Source organism: Pelodiscus sinensis, chromosome 28 (assembly GCF_052426305.1).
Source record: "Pelodiscus sinensis isolate ZL-2025 chromosome 28, ASM5242630v1, whole genome shotgun sequence".
NCBI classification, from domain to species: domain Eukaryota; kingdom Metazoa; phylum Chordata; order Testudines; family Trionychidae; genus Pelodiscus; species Pelodiscus sinensis.
Window position 1 is genome coordinate 16,965,508 of NC_143079.1, and position 18,077 is coordinate 16,983,584.

At 47.8% G+C, this 18,077-nt stretch overlaps 1 protein-coding gene across 2 annotated transcripts in view; it reads right to left on the reverse strand.

The window, feature by feature from the left end:
* Nucleotides 1-1,649: 1,649 nt before the first annotated feature.
* The window catches only part of CDS2 (CDP-diacylglycerol synthase 2), a 57,682-nt gene continuing 41,254 nt past the window's right edge, over nt 1,650-18,077 (reverse strand). For both annotated transcript variants that reach the window (XM_075911025.2, XM_075911024.2), the window contains exons 7-13: nt 14,962-15,044; nt 14,082-14,169; nt 12,912-12,980; nt 10,888-11,040; nt 9,874-9,993; nt 9,134-9,237; nt 1,650-8,506 (exon numbers count right to left, since the gene is read on the reverse strand). In XM_075911025.2, coding sequence (XP_075767140.1) covers nt 8,377-8,506; nt 9,134-9,237; nt 9,874-9,993; nt 10,888-11,040; nt 12,912-12,980; nt 14,082-14,169; nt 14,962-15,044 — 747 coding nt within the window. In that variant the 3' untranslated portion in view covers nt 1,650-8,376. The remainder of the gene's footprint in view (nt 8,507-9,133; nt 9,238-9,873; nt 9,994-10,887; nt 11,041-12,911; nt 12,981-14,081; nt 14,170-14,961; nt 15,045-18,077) is intronic.

The window sequence follows — 18,077 nt, forward strand, 5'->3', positions numbered from 1 at the left end:
ATGCTATTTAGGCTCCTAACTGCCATAGTTTTCAACAAGCGTTAGGTACATTTGGAGATCTAGATGTGCCTCCGCAATCTGGGTAGGGACTCCCAGACCTTAGTTGATGCCCCTGGAATACAAGGAAAAATCTAATACCAGCCCCTGCAGGAGCCTTCCAGCACCAAACACGGCTACCCATGGTTGGCATGAATGGATAGGAAGCAGGAAAAGACTTTAGGCTTCTCTAATAGTGCGCTTGAGGGAAACCAACATTCCCCAAGTGGAAAGTGCTGGTTTTCTGCCTTTGACCCCCGGCAGCTCCTGCCACAATAGGTTGCTTTTAGGGCAGGAGTGGGCAAAAGGGCCTCTGTGGGCCACAACCGGCCCGCCAAGGCCCTGCCACTCCCCTGCCTCCAGGCCAATTAGGGTCAGGGGGAGGGTGTGAAGTTTCCTCTGCCCTACCAGGAGCATGTGGCTCTTGGAAGCGCCAGGCACTCCTAACAGGGCTGGAGAAGGCTTCACGCATTCCCCCACCCCCTGGCCAATCAGGGCCTGAGGGCAGAGGAGCGAACAAAGTTTCCTCCGCCCTAGTCCCGCTCTGTGAGGAGCATGCGGCACTTAGAGGTGCTGTGTGCTCCCCTGCCCCCAGGCCCTGATTGGTCTGGGGGCAGGGGAGCATGAAGTCTCCTCCCCAGCCAGGGGCATGGGCACCTAGGGGAAAGGAGGGGCAGGCCAGCAAAGGTGCTCCTCTAACCCCAGATGGTCTGAAGGTAGGGAAACTCGGAAGTATCCCGCCCCCATCCCTTCGGCTAGAGGCCCCGCCCCTTTCGGAGCCGCCCAGGGCCACTTCAGAAATTTTTGAAGTGTCCCCAGGCAAAAAATTATTGCCCACTCGTTTTAGGGGAGAGTTTGCAATGGGCTTGCATGAAACCCCTGAAAAAACCTTAAGTTAAGCAATGAGTCAGGCTGCGGAGCAACGCAAGCCACAGCCGAGTGGGAAAATACAAGCCCTGTCAGGGAAGCTAGTGATGACTCATTCTCCAAATCCTTTGCAACATAAGAATGGCTTGTACCAAAGGTCCATCTAGCCCAGTATCCTGTCTTCTGACAGCAGCCAGGTGCCCCAGAGGCAAGGAACAGAGCAGGGAATCAAGTGATACATCCCCCGTCACCCATTCTCAGTCATTGAAGTTGGAGGGGGGAGGGCAGGGGGCGGGGCAGGAGCTCAGTGCTTCTGGAAAGGAAAACCAACGTCAGGAGTCTGGGGTCAGAAACAGCTCAGCAAACTGACCAAACCCACGGTCCATGGATGGAGCATCACAGTTGCCAGTACGAGCTGTCTCAAGAGGCAGGTGCAAGAACCTCAATGCAGGTCTCTAATCCTTGGAGATCCCGTTGTAAGAGGCTTAATAGTCCTTCCAAAAATGCTCTTAGCCATTTAAGTTTCCAATAACTGAGGACATTTCGGGATGAGAAACTTGGTTCCCTCTTAAAAATGACAGAAGGTTTGAAACAGGTGGAATCTTAGTTACCAGAACAAAGAAGAGGTTATCCAACCCCTCCAAGGCGTCGCTATTAGCAGTCAAAGAAAAAAGTGAGAGACCAATGCCAATTTAGGCAACATCAAACAGCTCCTTCCCCACCAGCATCAATAACTTTGCCACAAATAATGGAACTTACATATTTATTTAACAGTAACATACAGTATATAAATATGGTAAATGCTTTAAAATATACAATATATCACATTCTGACATTCAACCAAATAAAGGCAAGTCTACATGTTTTGCTAAAACATTGATCAAAAACAATGCACGGAGAAGTAAATGGATGGCAGAGGACACGTCAGAGCTGAGATACAGTAACTCGGGTGAAAATTACTGTAGTACAAAAATGTAACTCGGGGGTTAACTACTGTGTCAAGAGGTACACTACAGCTTATGATGGCAGATGCATGCTGACTCCAATTTTAAAAGTTGTCTCCCCCAATAGGTGTTGATGACCACCACGGATGGGTGTTTCATGGTTACATCTACTTTCCAAATGTACAGAACGAGCAGGAAAAGATTTTTGCAAGCAGGTGGAGAGTTCTCCCCTCATCACACGCAGTGACTGCCTTGGCATTTGATATTGCAGGAGTCCGATGAATGCAGCAAACTAGGAGACCCACCCTTATCCATGTGAAATCAACAGTTCTCAAAAATCTCTGCAGTGCACTTACTGGAGCTTCTGTGGTATTGTAGGATTTCCCACTGAAGTCAGTAGCAAAATCCCCTGTTCAATCCAATGGGAGCAGATTCTGCAGGCTAGGTTCTGCAGATTTATACTCTCGCTGAGTAGGCCTCATTAGGACCATGGGAGTGCACACAGGGAAGATACCACTGTGGACTAAGAAACCACTCAACCGGAGTAACCCTAGCAGAACCTGGGCCGTAATGAGATTGTGCTGTGCATTCTGGGCCACCGCTATTCAAGCTGTGTCTAATCCACAGCATGACTTGGGAAGCAGCTGAGGCTGGAGAAGCCAGTGTCAAGTTGGAAACACCAGCTAAATTGCTCCAAGCTTCAGAAGCAATTGGCGACCGGCGTGTAGCTGCTTAGAACCAAAACCAGCCTGCCTGTAGGCAAGGGCAGCCCGTGAGCCTAGGCGAACTAGGCAGTTGCCTAGAGCGCCACTGGCCCAGGTGCCCGATGATGACATCATGGTCACTGACGGCCGTACAGGCGGAGGCGCCAATTACACCACCTGCCTGGGGCGCCAGCTGCTGCAGCCGGCCTCAGACTGCTCCTGCCTGTAGGCAGTGCTCCAATTGGCATTCCGGCATTTTAAACATTGCTCACATTTATCAAACTTGCCTTGTTTTCTCTTCAAACCCCTAACTGAAAGGCTACTGTTCCATTCCACCCACAGTACATGACAAGCCTTCAGTCTGCTACTGCTTTCCCGAGCGCTGGGTCTAAGCTGCCATTTGATGTAAGAATAAGATAAGAAAAGTGGATGCGTTGATCTCTTTTATTGGACCAACCTCACCCACCCTGTCTCTCGTATCTTGTGCATGCATGAGGAGGTGCAGATTTGGAATGGCTCTGGTAGGGCCCAGCTGAGTGATTCTAAGAGATGCAGGAGACAGCCACAGAATGGCAGGAGGGGTGGGCTCTGAAGGGCCTGACAGAGCATCTCTGGAACCATTGCTAGGCCACATCTCCTCTAGAAGTGCAGCTGTAAGAAGATACACACTGCAAGCAGGCTGCCTGCATTTGAAAACAAGGGCCTTCTTGGAAAGGGCTGGCCGTTTGAAAAGCCTCAGCTTGTCTGTTTTTCCAGCTGGCCCATGCAGACCCCTGAACTGCCTTATTCTTCATTTCGCAGGCAAGGAGAGAAACCACCATTCAGTATTCAGCCAATCACATCTCCTGACTGCAAACTGAAGTCCAGCTCCCTGGCTTTATTCTGAGTAGACAACACATGCCATTCCCTCACTCCTGCAGTCCGGTTTTCACCTCAGGTGTGAGGAGAACTCAGCACATACACAGGCAGCAGTGGGATTCTAGCTTCTGTGAAGGACGGAGGTTTGCTAACGATGAAGTCTCAAAGGAAAGAGCAATTGTCCTGACACACAGAGTCACCAAACACACTAACAGCCTTTCACATATCACCCTAGCAAAGGGCACTTATTGGGAATTAAATGGATTTAAGCAGGACAGATGACTGGACACTGGGTGGATCAAGACACCTGAAGACACTGGATTCCCACAAGTTCCAGCTGCTGTGCCCATCCACTGCTTGCTTACATGTCCACTTAGCTCAGAAAGCATCTCAAGGGATTTGTAAAAGCACAGTCTGCCTTCAGAATGACTCGCCATCCCCTGTTACCAGCCCATTTCAGCTCCAGTCCCTGCCTGCCTTCTCATCCCCTACTCACCATCGCTGCTCTCAAGGCACCTTCTAACCTTCACATCACTTAGCCGCTTCTAGTAGGGGTGCAGAATCCCATTTAATCAGTTAAACCTTATTTTTAACTGATTAGCCACTTAAACAGGAGTGGATGGCGAGCTTCTCTGGCTAGGCCAACAGGTCACACCACGGGCAAGCAGGGATGCTGCTCCAGCCCAGCCAGGCTGCCGGTTAACCATAACTGGTAAGGCAGTAAGGGTGATGCTTACCAGTTAACCATTCACATCCTTAGCTTCTAGCACGGCCATATGATCTACCTACCATCACCACCGGCTCTGGAGACACCTCTCTCCAAGCAGAATGTTTTAGGACCCCTTGTTCTGCTTATGGATGTGACCAGTTCCCACATAAGGGCTTCAGATTCCAGCAGTCTCCTCACTTAGTAGAGCAGTCGAAAAAATCCCTTCAAACATTTCCTGCCCCTTTCTACTCTGCCAGCCTTGCTAGCAGGTGGTTTCAGAGCCAGCTCACGTGTAGAGCCCTAAACAGAAAGTAAGGAAGCTCTACGCTTTTGGGTTAATTCCGAGACTGGCAAGGAGGAACATCTCCTTCCTCCTAGCTCAGACAGCCCCAGATCTGTGGAATCCGCCCTTCAACCAATTGTTCTTATGCATCAGAACTTGCTTTTGCAGTTTCTCTCACTGTACAGCAAGCCTTTCCTTTAACCTAATTGTGCTCACAAAGCAGCTACCATTCAGGTAACCTGCAGAGGGTCTTGATTTTGTACATTTCAGCTGTGATGAAAAACTCCTCTATGAAAATCTTGCCAAGGCAGCTCTGCTGTTAGCAGTGTGGCTCATGAGCACACGACTACACACTAATTGTTCAGGGTTACTAAATCTAAGGCCTCACAAGAGCTGTATTAAGACCGACAACCTAGTTATCTGCACAATATACAAAGATACATATGTTAAAGTTGCTGGACTCCAAAGCACACTCTTAATATTCCGATTTCCACCCTGACTAATTTTGCCTCATGTCAACAAAAAGTTTTTGGCTCAAATCCTTCTTGTGCAGGCCAGAACCCAAACCGTACAACTCCAAGGTTTTTAATCTCTGGCCCACACTAACTACCATCTCCTCTGTGGCCTCAGGTAAGTCACTTAGTCCGCAAGTTTCCAAGAGTGGCCTGATTTTGGAATGACTAATTGAAGCCCCTTAGGGCAAACTACCAGCACATAGGGGGTTAAGAATGTTATTGCTCAGAAGCTAGACAATGGGATTACCTGCACTCACTGTGTCGCCATGCAGTGACTATGCACAGGCTGAAATTATCTGGTTTGTAAACCTGTTTCAGAGCCAATTTCCACTATGATCCAAACTCTGCTGTGTATGGGGGTTGGGGAAGAAATATAGGACTTTTAATAAAGCAATGGGATTTGTGTAATGAGGAAAGGCTTCACCACAGAGCTATGCAAAAGGGAGGCAAATTCTACCTTCAGGTATTTCTCAACTTCTGTTTAGCATACACAGGGTGTTTGCCCATAGTCCCTTGGATGTTAACCACTGTAGTTCTTGTACACTCATGCTGCACACTTCCTGCCCCATGAGAATTAGTAAAAGCGGTCTTCATCACAGCAAGTTACCAGGTAACAGTGCTTATTAGTGCCTTGACGGATAGAATTAATTCATCAGGATTCCTTATGGGTTTGAAGGTTAGTATCAACTTCACTGCACGGCTGAGGCGATGACATAAGTAGAGGAAATGTATGAAAAAAACCTCTAGTTAAGCAAGGTTTAATTAGATATGGGGATGGCTACATCCATCTCATATGAGTTTGGAGACTCTCATGAACACATTATGCCCTCCAGTGTTCACAATAAGCATTTTAAAAAAAGCCACAAGAAAACCCAAATCCTATAGTTGAAAGTCATACACATCCTCAAAAACAACATTTACACTTAATAAGTGTTAAAAAAAAGTGTGAAGATGTAGAACAGATGAAGGCAGGAGACCAAATTCTCACATGAAAACAGGTGAAAATGTTTTTTCTATACAGCAATACATTGTAATCATATTTAATAGATGGTATTGTAGGTCCACTTGATAATGGACCTGTCGGAGCAGATGTTAATAGGCAAGAATTTGGGCAGATATTGGTATCAGACAAGAAGTACCCAAAAGAGAAGAAACTTTTGTTATGCCAGATGAAACCCCCAAAGAAGGAAACTGAATCAGCTACGGGAAGAAAGGTTTGACAACCTCCTAAATCTCCTCTGAAACCAGAGGGCCTGAACTCAATGCCCCTTATGTCAAAAACCAAGACTCCCATGGATTTCAGTGGACATGGTACTGGGTTCTAAGCTTCGAGCTCGGGAAAGCATAAGCTTAAAAATTAACCAAAAATGATTCAATATTACCCTGAATTGGGACCAGAGCAAAAGTGCCAAGTCTTGCAATTTGCGGAGCATCTTTGATTTTAGCTGAGGATGCCTTACACAGTGCAGAATCAGACCCTTAAATTGCATTTCACTGGGGATTTTGAGTTTGATCAAATATTAGTTTGTGTAGCACTGGGGAGGCAAATCTCTGCCCTCCACAACTCCAGCCCAGGGAGAGGTGGAAGTGCTGCTATCAAGATAAAAAGACACTAGAGGTAAGTGGAAGCAGTAGACTAGGAAATAAAGCATACGGGGTACTTTATTTTCAGTTGCTATGTTTGGTAGCTTCAAATATAGATCTGTGCTGAAGATTTAGGATAGTGACTTGCTTTCAAGACACCAACAGCATCATCTGTCTTGCCCTGTCAATTGTTCCCCAGATTCAACAAGTATGTAAAAATGTATTTCTCATAACAGCCTGGATCGCACTCAAACAACAGAGAGAAGTCACAGTAAAATAAAGAGTCCCTAGTACATGACAATGTTGATACAACCCACTACTAAAATGAAATTTTGTGCTATTAGGTCACAAGTTATCATTCCTGAAGCTTGGAAACCTCCGATGGGAGTTTCCATTTATTTATTTTAAAAAATATGGTATGTTTGAAGTCAAGAAATAGAGGGCAATACCAGGAAAACATTTCATGTTTCCAAACAGCAAGTGCAACATACAAAAAACAAGACAGTCAGTAACAGAGAAGGGAGAAAAACCTAGAAGCTGAAAACCCTAGACTAATATGCAACCTCAGCAGCATGATGTCTAGAACTCAAGTAATACGTCATTGGCAGACATGATCCCTGAAAACAAAAAAAACAAACAAAAGAATCCAAACAACCCTCGCCCAACCAGAAACCCGCCCCCTCCTCAAAAAACAGCGGAGCCAGCTGGTTGCTATGCCACACTGGACTTCCAAATAGGAAAATAAAATTCAGCGATAACTCTTCAAACGGCTAAAATATCAGGGTGAGGTGTTTCCTACTCTCAAGAGACATTTTCATGCTTCCATGCTTTAAAACATCTCTATATATTTTGCTCTGGGTGAAAAAGAAGCTATGAAAAAGTGAACACTTTAAAAAAAATTGTTCTTCCTCAGCAGGATTTCTTAAATAAAATTTGTTTTTAAAAAGCATTCAAGTTATTTGATTCAACTTTGACACAACTTGTACCTCACGTATTCCCCTTTCTGTATTCTTGTCCCTGATGTTAGAAATTAGTTGGATCTATTTTTGCTTAAATGGCACAGTAAAAAAAAAAAAAAAAAAAGGTTTAAAATCTACTTTATTTAAATATTTGCTGGAGTGGGGGAAATGTGTGAGGTACTACAAATATGGCAAGTCAAAGTGGATGCATATCTCTCCTTGTGTGGATCTGATATAGCAGGTTAAGAGCAAATATCTTCTTCAGATTTGTTGAGCTTTCTGCAGAGAAATCTCCAAGAAGGTCTGTGCATACCTAGGATATGACTATACTAGGGAAAAGAAGACTCAAATTCATTCCCAGTACAGCTACCACCAGTGGATAATTACAGGTCCCCCATTCCTCTAGCCTACAGTCAGTGATACACAACATTATAAAAAACAGTCCACTCTCTATTCTACATCGATAACACTGACAGCTGCATGGCTTCCAATTTTCTTAGTATAGTCACAGCCTGGCAGGGTCAGAGATACTGATGCACAAGTGCCTGTGTCATCTTCACTAGAGTTTACACTCACGAAGCCGCACCTAGGCAGACAAACACACACATATCCCAGTGTAGACACATCTCTTGGAACGTGAAGACAAGAGCTGAAATGCAGATCCAAGACGACATCTTTGCACTACGATCCCTTCAGTTCTTGATTCCTTTCTAGCTACAAACCCCCATTTGCTTATTTTAACCAAAGCCATATAAATACATATTATAAAAATACCCAGGACCCCACAAATGCAAACATTTACAAGGAAAAAAAGCCAACAGTGAAATGAGGCCTTATTATTGTCTTAAGTCAGGTGAGCTGGGATTTCCTTGGGAGACTTGCCCTTTTTTTCAGTCCTGTTCCAACTGCCTGGATGCCTATGCATCCTCGGAACTGGCCAACATACCCTTATCAACAAGGTGCGCCTTTAATGTGTTGAAAATGTAGACCTGCTGGTCGGGCCGCAGAGTTAAAAGCTGCTGGATCAGTTTGCTTGGGTTAGGACCCCTGCAACAACCAAAGAAAGAACGTTTGCAACACGTCTTAATTCTAGGCCCTAAGAATCTGGTTGTCTAGCAAATGCCTGGCTTTAAACATCCTTAAACACAATCCCCATCCCTCGGCATTTTAAAAAAAAGGCAAGCCTCATTCTCTGGACTCCATTTTCCAGGTGAGGAAAGAGACACCCAAAGAAGGGACATGTATAGAGTCTTCAGTTTCAAGTCACTGGAAGAAACTATCCCTCCCTCTCCCTCCATCCCATTAGAAGGTCCCCTAAAATCCAAAAAAATATATATCAATTCAAATAAAACAGCAAACCCTCCCTCCGTGCCAATGGTTTTCCTTTCCAGTGCATTATAAAGCTGCCTGCCAAGGCCCAATGCTCCTACACTCAGCATCAGCCGACTAATGGGCAAGAGTTATTCCTCAGTACCTGCTCTGAGGAGGCAAGGCGGCAGCATGGGTCAGGGGGTTGGACACAGGATAGGAGTGCAGGAAACAGATGCTACTGCTGGCTCTGCCACATGAGCTTGGGCAAGACAGTCTCTTTCCCCACCCACCTTTTGTCCTTGTGTATTTAGACGTTATGCTCTTTGGGACTGCTAAGTCTTGGCATGAAGCAACAAAGAATACCTGATAAAACTCGCAATGTACACGTTGACGAAAGTCGCCATCAGATACTGACAGTCAAAGCGATCCATGATTCCGCCATGCCCCGGGATTGTGTTGGCGAAGTCCTGTGCAATTGTAAAAGTGGCACTGAGCTGGGCCAAATGCTTATTATCTACATTTACTGCCCAATGCAGCATGTACACCCTGCATGGCGTGACTGTGCTCTTTCCAGAGCATCTGCTGATAGCACTAAACCAGCCGGACTAAGGATGCTGTGCATTCCCCTCCCCCGTGGTACTTTTTCACCCAGCAATGCTGCTTGCAAAGTAGCATTAGAGCAACATCGGGGTGAGGGGAGCCAAGCACCTAGAGAGCAGGAAATTCCAAAGGGGTTAATATTCTATCAGCTAAAATAGATCCACACCCTGAGCAGCCTGTATGTTATGGCATAAGCAGTTAATATTTACATATAAAAAACCCTAGGGGTGCACAATATGCTGGAGAAAGCTTCAGCTCGTGGCGTATCTGCAAGTCCAGAAACTCAGTTTCTCTGCCTGGACGTTGCATCAATGCTAATGCTTTCACTATTGTGTTTTATGACCCCACGAGAACTGCCCTCCTCTTTCCCCACAACAGGGTCAGGAAACCCCCTCCAAACTCACCACCCTCTTACCTGCAATACAGTTTATGGGGGTGACAATCAAGCATGTTAGCTCTTGTGCGATACCTGACTTTCCAGGAGGGGGCTACCCATAGCCTACCTTGATTTTGAAGGCTCTCTTAAACCCACTAGCGAAGAATCCTCCAAAGGGCCCAATGAGGGAAGCAAACGTGGAGAGAGCAATGCTGTGGATCTGGAAGGGATACATCCGGACTGTTTTCTGCAGACAAGGAGGGTTAAAGTGGGAGAAGGATCAGAGAAAGGCATTGTGCTTCATTTGCAATCTAGCTTTATCCTGCCTTTCTAAGATCCAACTTCAAGATTTTGGCATAACTAGTGACTTTGGAAGACCAAAGGTTGAGGTGTCAGATTTTCAGAACATGCCGTGCATCTACCCTCAAACTCAGACCCTTAAAGTCAGGCACACAAAGTCTGTAGTTGCTTTTAGAAAACTTGACCTCGGTGTTGATTTCTCTCTATTGAAACACAAACCTATGAAGACAAATCTCTCACTTCTACTGTACCTCAATTCATCCCTGCTTGACATCAGAGCAAAGCCAAGAATATATCTGGCCAATTTTGTCACCATTTCCTTATATTCCCCCTCCTGTCTGTCTATCTGTTGCCTCTGGTCTCGTGCTGAGGTTGTAAGCTTCTTGGTGTCATGGATTGCATTTGTTCTGTGTTTGTACAGCACCTTACGCAACAGGGTCCTGTTCTATGACTGAAGGTCCCAGGTACTCCTGTAATTGTCTATTCTGCTGGGCACCTTCTTGGTTCACAAATACACAGCTGAAAGGTTTCTTTCAAGTCAGCCTGCCCACCTCTCTCAGCTTAAGACTGCTCCCTGCAATATGTTCTCCTGGGCTCTGTCCAACTTAGTCTTACCTAACTTAAGAAATCTAGCTTTCACCTACTCTCACTGTTAGGGGAACATCTCTGGATCGGAAGCCTACATTTTCCTTGTTCAGTTTCATCCAGTTACCCCCTGCTGCATTCCTTTGTAGAACCTTATGTTAATCTCCTCTTTCCTGGGCATTGCCAGTTAACCTGTCCCTTTTTAGTGGCTATTGCAAAGCGATCCATAATTGAGAACACCCATTCAGAGTCCTACCCAGCCGGTGACAGGCTGCATCACCAGGGGGATGTTATATTCTTGCAGCTGGAACAGCTCAGATGGCTCGCAATCCACAGTGAAGCTGTTGGAGTCGTTATTGAATTCCACTGGACAGATGAAGCACCGGTATCCAGACATCACATACGACAGCTTGATTGTGAGAGGGGAAGAGGGTGGGAAGCAGAAAAGGCAAGTAAAAGAAAACCTCAATGGATTCAGACAACTTAAAATTCACAGCATAGCTTGGCTGGCTACAGGGATGATGGGAATTAGCTGTGGGACTCCCTTACCAGCTCTGGTAATTTTTCCTTATGCACCCAGCTACCAAAAGGGTTTTTCCTGTGGCCCCATGTTTATTGATGTCCCTGCCTCTCATCTTGGATTGCTCCCTTCCTAAGCATCCTTGTTTTTCTCCTTCCCATCATTTCTGAATCTCTTGGGGAAGAAAAGTAACAATCTAGAATATATTTGTGTGTGTTGCAATGTGCTAAAATCCTGCAGCACACTATAACAGAAAATACAGATTGGGGCATCTGAGCCTCATCAGGATGGTTCAGATACAAGACACCCCGTAAGTGAGATAGCTGAGATTTCAGGGCTGTGAGTCAGCACATCCTTGGTTCATTAAGAAGCTTACTCTTGCAAAGCACTAAATTAGCTGGCGGCATGATAAGCAGCTTCTCTTCATATACATCAGCTCAGAAGGCAGCGATCAGAATCATTACATGATCAAGGCAGAGAATCCTTTAACACACCCTAGCAAACTGGGACAATCCTGGAACTTGTCTTCAGCTCCCTCAGGCCTCTGAGCAACTGCACAGCTATTGAACGTGCCCTCCTGGGGGACAGAGCACTGAGTTCCCCATGCAACCTTGAGGCAGGTACTACAGAACAGTAGCAGAGTCAACAGCCTCAGCAAGCCCTGAGCAAAGGGGGTGCACCTCTGTGGTCCTGAAAGGGGAAAGGCCAAGAGCAGCTGGCCCTTCGCACTGCCTGGAGCATGCTCTCCCCCCCTTCCCCCCCCGCAGCGTTGCCTGGAGTGTGCTCCCCTCCCCCCGCAACGTTGCCTGGAGTGTACAGCACGGGGTTCTGGAACGCACAGTGCAGCAGCAGCAGCAATTTCAAGGGTCTGGGCTCTGGCAGCCACCACTAACTGTGGAATGGTCAGAGCCCCGGGCCTCTTTGAATTGCCGGGCCCCAGGGAAATTGCTCCCTCTGCCTCCCCCATCAGATGCCTGCAAAGCCATCATTGTAGAGGAGCCCAAACATTTCTGCTGACACCTCAGCACCCACCAAAACACTGTGGCCTCCTGCATGACCAGCAGCCACATGAAAAGACAAAGCCTCAGCCTAGACAAGGGCCAAACTACTGTGTGTCAAAGCGACCTGGTGCATCACTAGTGTCCAAGCAGAGCCACCGTGGCGTCTAGCTACAAATCCCCCTCCCCCTTCAGACAGGGTAAAGTTCACAGAACTCAGCCTATCCCCCTTAGAGTGTGTTCAGATCCTGACAGACCCACACTCCTCCCATCAACATTAGACAGGAAACATGGCATGCAATGGAGCTCCCACTGTAGTTCTTCCAGAGGAGACCCTGAAAACACAGGTCTCATCTGCTCCACACAGAGACTGAAGCGTCTCTTGCACCAACTGCCATGACTGCCCATCTGCTTGTGGCCTTGCTTATCATGTAGCCTGTGTGCTGCCACCCCAGAGGTAGCTGCATTTCCACAGTGTTGTATAGACACACAGGGTGGCACTGGGGGATCCTATGGAGTCTGGGTGTTATAGGTCTATGAACATCAACGGCTGCAAGCTACAAAGCGATTTCTCAGCAGTGGGTTTGAGTCTTCATCCCTGGAAGGCAGAAGAAGTTGGTTTAAAGCCCCCTGTAAAAACTTCACAGGACAAACTGGGACGAAGAGAGCACAACGCTCTCCCCTTAGGCTCAGCAAACAGACAGCACTGTCTGTCTTTATTCTGTAGAGAAAGCCAATTAAATGCCATTGCAATCTACTTACCAGCAGTCCGAACAGAACAGTGGCAAAGAAGCCGCCAATAAAACCCTCCCAGGTCTTCTTTGGGGAAAGCTGCAGATACAAAAAGAAAATATATTCAAAGCTATCCTAAAAACCCACCCCAAAAGCTCCGCAAATCCAATGCCCACCTCCACCACAGAACTCACACATCAGTCAATACCCCCAGACCGTGACTTCCAGCCCAGGCTAAGCCAGTACATACAGATGGCGGGGCACAGCCTCACTCCCTCCCTCTGACCCTGACACTCTTGCTGACCGGGAAAGGGAGGGCAGGCACATCACCTGCCTCGCAGCCACCAGGAAGTGCAGAGGCCAGGCACTGCAACAGAACTACCTTGAACAGAATCTTGGCAAGGCACGTATTTGAAATATTACAACTTTGGGCTGTCAGATACAGAACTATACACGCCCTCCGCCCAGAAAGGAAATGTCTGGTAGCCTGCGAGATACTCAACCCACTTAAGAGTATTCCTGGAAAAGATTTGCCTAAGCATTTTATGGCTTAGCCCAGAGTGCAAGAAATACAAAGGATGTTTTTCTATAATACAATATTCAGTACCATTAGTTTGACATTTTCTCATCACAATGCAAAGCTGTTCTCAATGCAGACTGAGCATAATTATTCTACCTACTTTTTCAAGGAAAAAAGTCTTCCAGCTTGCATCTGTTGTGATACAGAAGAGCCACTTCCAAATCTCATCCTCTATTTATGTAGTCAGCCAGCGCACACTGCACTGGACAGGGCCACACTCCCAGAGAACCTCACCAGACAACTAACCTCAACCTTTGTAGGAAACAGTGTATTTTGACACTAGCATGCAGCGCTGGGGATGGGGACAGAACTTAAACAAGGGCTGGATCAACAGATGTTGGATCAGGACTGCAAGGAGAGCATTACAGCCCAAATGACACGCAAGCCCTGAAGTTTCCTTCAGAGTTTCCACCAGTAGTCTTTGCAAACTGTGGCTGATGGGTGGCAAGCTGTCAGGCTGGGATCCAAATGCAAAGGGCTCCTAATTCCCTCAAGTTCCTTTTGAAAAATCTCATCCTTAACTCATAGCAGTTAACACCACTATCTCAGGCTGGCCCAGTCTTGGGTCAAGTCTCCACAACAACAGAGCTTGATGGCAGGGCTTTGTACATTTGACAAACCTTGATGAGTGGCGTGCGGCCAAAGAAAAACCCAAACATATAGGCCATGATGTCATTGCAGATCACACATGAAATCGGGACAATGAACCTGGAAGGAAGGAGGGAGAAACCATTCACAAGTAGCACACCCACAGCAGTCATTTCAACCTTAACCGCAATATGTGACAGAACTGGACACCACCTGACCAGCAGAAAGTTTGATATGGCTACACTGAATCAGACACTCACTATGCTAACGTACACACCCCACGGCCCTCTCAGAGCTCTACTTTGTGGTGTTCCATGCTCACTCTAACACACAGCGGGCTGTTAGAACAGTCACCGCGATCCACCCCAGAAGTAGCTGCATTTCAGTGATAAGCAAGTGAGAATGCCTCAGAATGCACACTCTACAGTGTTTTATCAGCACTGTAAAGTACTTTCATTATTGCTGCTGTGAGAAACAAAGAAGCCAAGGAGTGGCTGGTTATGAAGTCATCTTTTTACCCTTCCCCATCTCTCCCCTTTCTAACTGGTGGCTGCTTTAAGTTACACTGACTGCAGCTGCCTCACAGGGATCCCCTCCAACTCTCCACACTCACCCCCTCTGAGTGAGGATGACAAAGGCAGCTACACTTGCTTGATGCCTCAGTGCCAGAGGCCTGGCCAGCTGTCCCTTTAGAACAGCTTCCTGGCGGCTCTACCTGCACGGAGCGGCGCAAATATAAAAAGGGCCCCATGGTTTGGCTCTCTTATGCAAGGCACGAGGTAGTCGCTTCTGGGCAGCACATCTTAACCTAGCTGGTTAAAAGTTTTAGTTGAAACCACCATAGCAGGGAGATAGCCACAGCACGTACTATGCAACACGAATCAGCATAACGCAGAACAGGCACCCACTCACCAGATCATTCCTTCAAACAAGTTGTGAATGATGAGGTGCGACTGGGTAACAACAATGAGCAAGGTCACGTGGGTCCAGCCGAACTGGAAGAGAAAACAGCGTGCAGCCCAGTTTGCCAAGAGTCATTTCTCATCCCAGCCCGCGACAGAAACCCGACAGCGACAAATACTGCTTAGGGCAGGTTGCAACTCATGCACCCCGATCCCGCATGGGAAGAGCATGTAAACACAAAGCTGGAAGGCAGCGTGCACCTTCACTTGGGAATAAGTAGAGCAACATCTTCATTACAGTTTGGAATCTGAGTGGGAGGATGTGCAACATCCACGGCCGTCCTTTAGCCCATGCCTATGCCAGGTCTTAGTCTGCATTGACTAAAGAAAGGGAACTAAAAAATGCCCAATTGGATGATGGACCATCTAGTCCAGTGATGCTCGGTTTAGAACAGCAAGCCTAGGAGGGCGACCCCTCCACCTTATACAGTGAAAAACACTTTTTAAATATCTAACACTACTAGAAATGCTTGAGGCAAAGCAAGGCCTGGGGTTGGGCCAACAGCTTGCAACTTCCCCATGTAATAACTTTCCAACCCCTGGGGGATCATGACTGAGGTCCCTGTAAGCTGCATGCCTGTATGGGCGCACAGCCCTTTCTGAGCCCCGCGCAGAGGTTCAGTGTCCCCATGCAGGCAGGGAGCTCAGCTGATCGGGTGAGAAGGGGGGGCGGAGCACTTCACCCTCTCAGAGGAGCAGCAGCAGTAGCTGCTGCCTGCTATAATTGGAGAAGCTGACTCCAGCCTCTACTCTAGGGCTGGGCAAAAGCTGATCTGTGGGCCGGATCCAGACATGAGAGCCTCAGCTGGCTCCCTGCCTGCCCCGCACCAGCTCAGCACTCAAGAAAGCTGGGTGCAGGGCCTCCTGTGTGTTTCTGAATGCTGAGAGCCTGGCGGGAGGGGAGACAGGCTTCTCATGCTGCCCCTACCCCCAGTAGCTGCCTGAAACCGGCCAATGGAAGCATGTGAAGTGCCCCTCCTCCCTCATCCCCTGGGCTCTCAGCATTCAGTTTTTAGAACAATAAACATGGCTCCTGCAGCTCCCATGAGCCAGGGGCTAGAAGGCAGGGATCCTGGCTAAGGAGCCTGCTGGGTTGCTAGCTGTCAGCCTGGTAAAGTATCAGAGGGGTAGCCGTGTTAGTCTGAATCTGCGAAAGCAGCGAGGAGTCCTGTGGCACCTTACAGACTAACTGAAGTGTTGGAGCATAAGCTTTCATGGGCAAAGACCCACTTCGTCAGAGGCACGTCACCCTGGTAAAGTCTCCCAGCTAGAGCCTGCCTCTGACACCCCAGCCCATCTGCCCCCCTATCCTATGTAACCCAAACCTTCTGTACCCCTGCTCCAGCTCCCAGATACTGGATCCCCTCCTATATCCCACCTCAGGTCACAACCCCCTCCCAGACCTTGCACCCCAATCCACTATTCCTGGTCACAGCCCAAATCCCTGCACCCCCTCCTGCGCTAGATCACAACCCCCCCTCCCAGACCGTGCACCCCACTCTGTTGCCCCAGGTTACAATCCCCTACTTCACCCAAACTCCCTCCCAGATTCCACACCCCAATCCCTTACCCGCACTTCCTCCATTAATATCATGAAAGAGTGCAGCCCTCGACTGCTTACCAAATTCTTGGAGTGGCCCCCCCATCAAAAATTATTGCCCATCCTGGTGTTAATGGTTTAAGGTAAGAAAGAGAGAGATTCTTTTAACAGAATTTTTTTTTAGTGTTGCAGGTATCAAACTCAGATCTTAAAGATTTTTTTAAATCCCGTGTTATTAATTAATACGTGGTAATCTGTATTGCATTAAGGCCAGTTTTTTGCTATCTGGTAGAGTTCTAGCTCTTATGAGTCAGAAGCAGCAAGGACTAGGTGTGACACTAGCTGTTTTATAGGATGAAACCTTATTTGCAAGATCTTTGAAACACGCATCTGTCTGTTAGAAAGGTTGAGGATACTTGTTTTCCAAGATCTCAGAGGGGAAGCCATGTTAGTTGGTAACTTAAAAAAACCCAAACAAACAAAATCTTCAAAAACAACAATGGTCCTATAGCATCTTAGACGAACAAGAACAGAGAATCCTAGAATCCCAGGGCTGGAAGAGACCTCATGAGTCATCAAGTCCAGCCCCCTGCCCAAAACAGGACCAATCCCAACTAAATCATCCCAGCCAGGGCTTTGAAAGTGGGGACTTAAAAACCTCTAGGGATGGAGATTCCACCACCTCCCTCGGTGACCCATTCCAGTGCTTCCCCACCCTCCTAGGGAAATAGTTTTTCCTAATATCCGACCTAGACCTCCCCCACTGTAACTTGAGCCCATTGCTCCTTGTTCTGCCATCTGCCACTACTGAGAACAGCCTCTCTCCATCCTCTTTGGAACCTCCCTTCAGGTAGTTGAAGGCTGCTCTCAAATCCCCCCTCGGCCTTCTCTTCTGCAGACTACATAAGCCCAAATCCTTCAGCTTCTACTCAGAGGTCATGTGCTCCAGCCCCCTTATTTTGGTTGCCCTCCGCTGGACCCTCTCCAATGTGTCCACATGTTGACTCGTATCCAGCTTCTCAGCCACTGTAATCCCCGGGTCCTTTTCTGCCGAACTGTATCATGAGTTCTTGTGGGCACAACCCACTTCTTCAGACAAGGGTAGCGTAAATTTTCTTTATTTGATTTCCCATTAAAAAATCATAAGCATCGCTCCTTTTTAAATTATCCTTTGTTATAATATATTTACTTCCACACTGTGACGGAGTGAGGCAACCCCGCACTAAAGGGGCCCCCCCCAGCGAGGCAGGGGAAAGCGGCGCGGCTTGTCTCGCCGCTGCCGAGGACGCGTCCGGTGGGGTAACCGGGACGCGCCGCTCGGCAGGCGGTTGAGCTGGCGGGACCCCGAGCAGCATGGGGGAGGGTGGTGACGGGGTGAGGCAACCCTGCACCGAGGGTGCCCCCCCCAGCGGGGCAGAAGGAAGCGCCGCGGCTGGACCCACCGCCGCCGGGGACGCAGGCAGTGGGACAGCCGGGACACGCCGCCTGGCTGGCGGCTCCAGGGACGCAGCCCGGGACATCGCGGG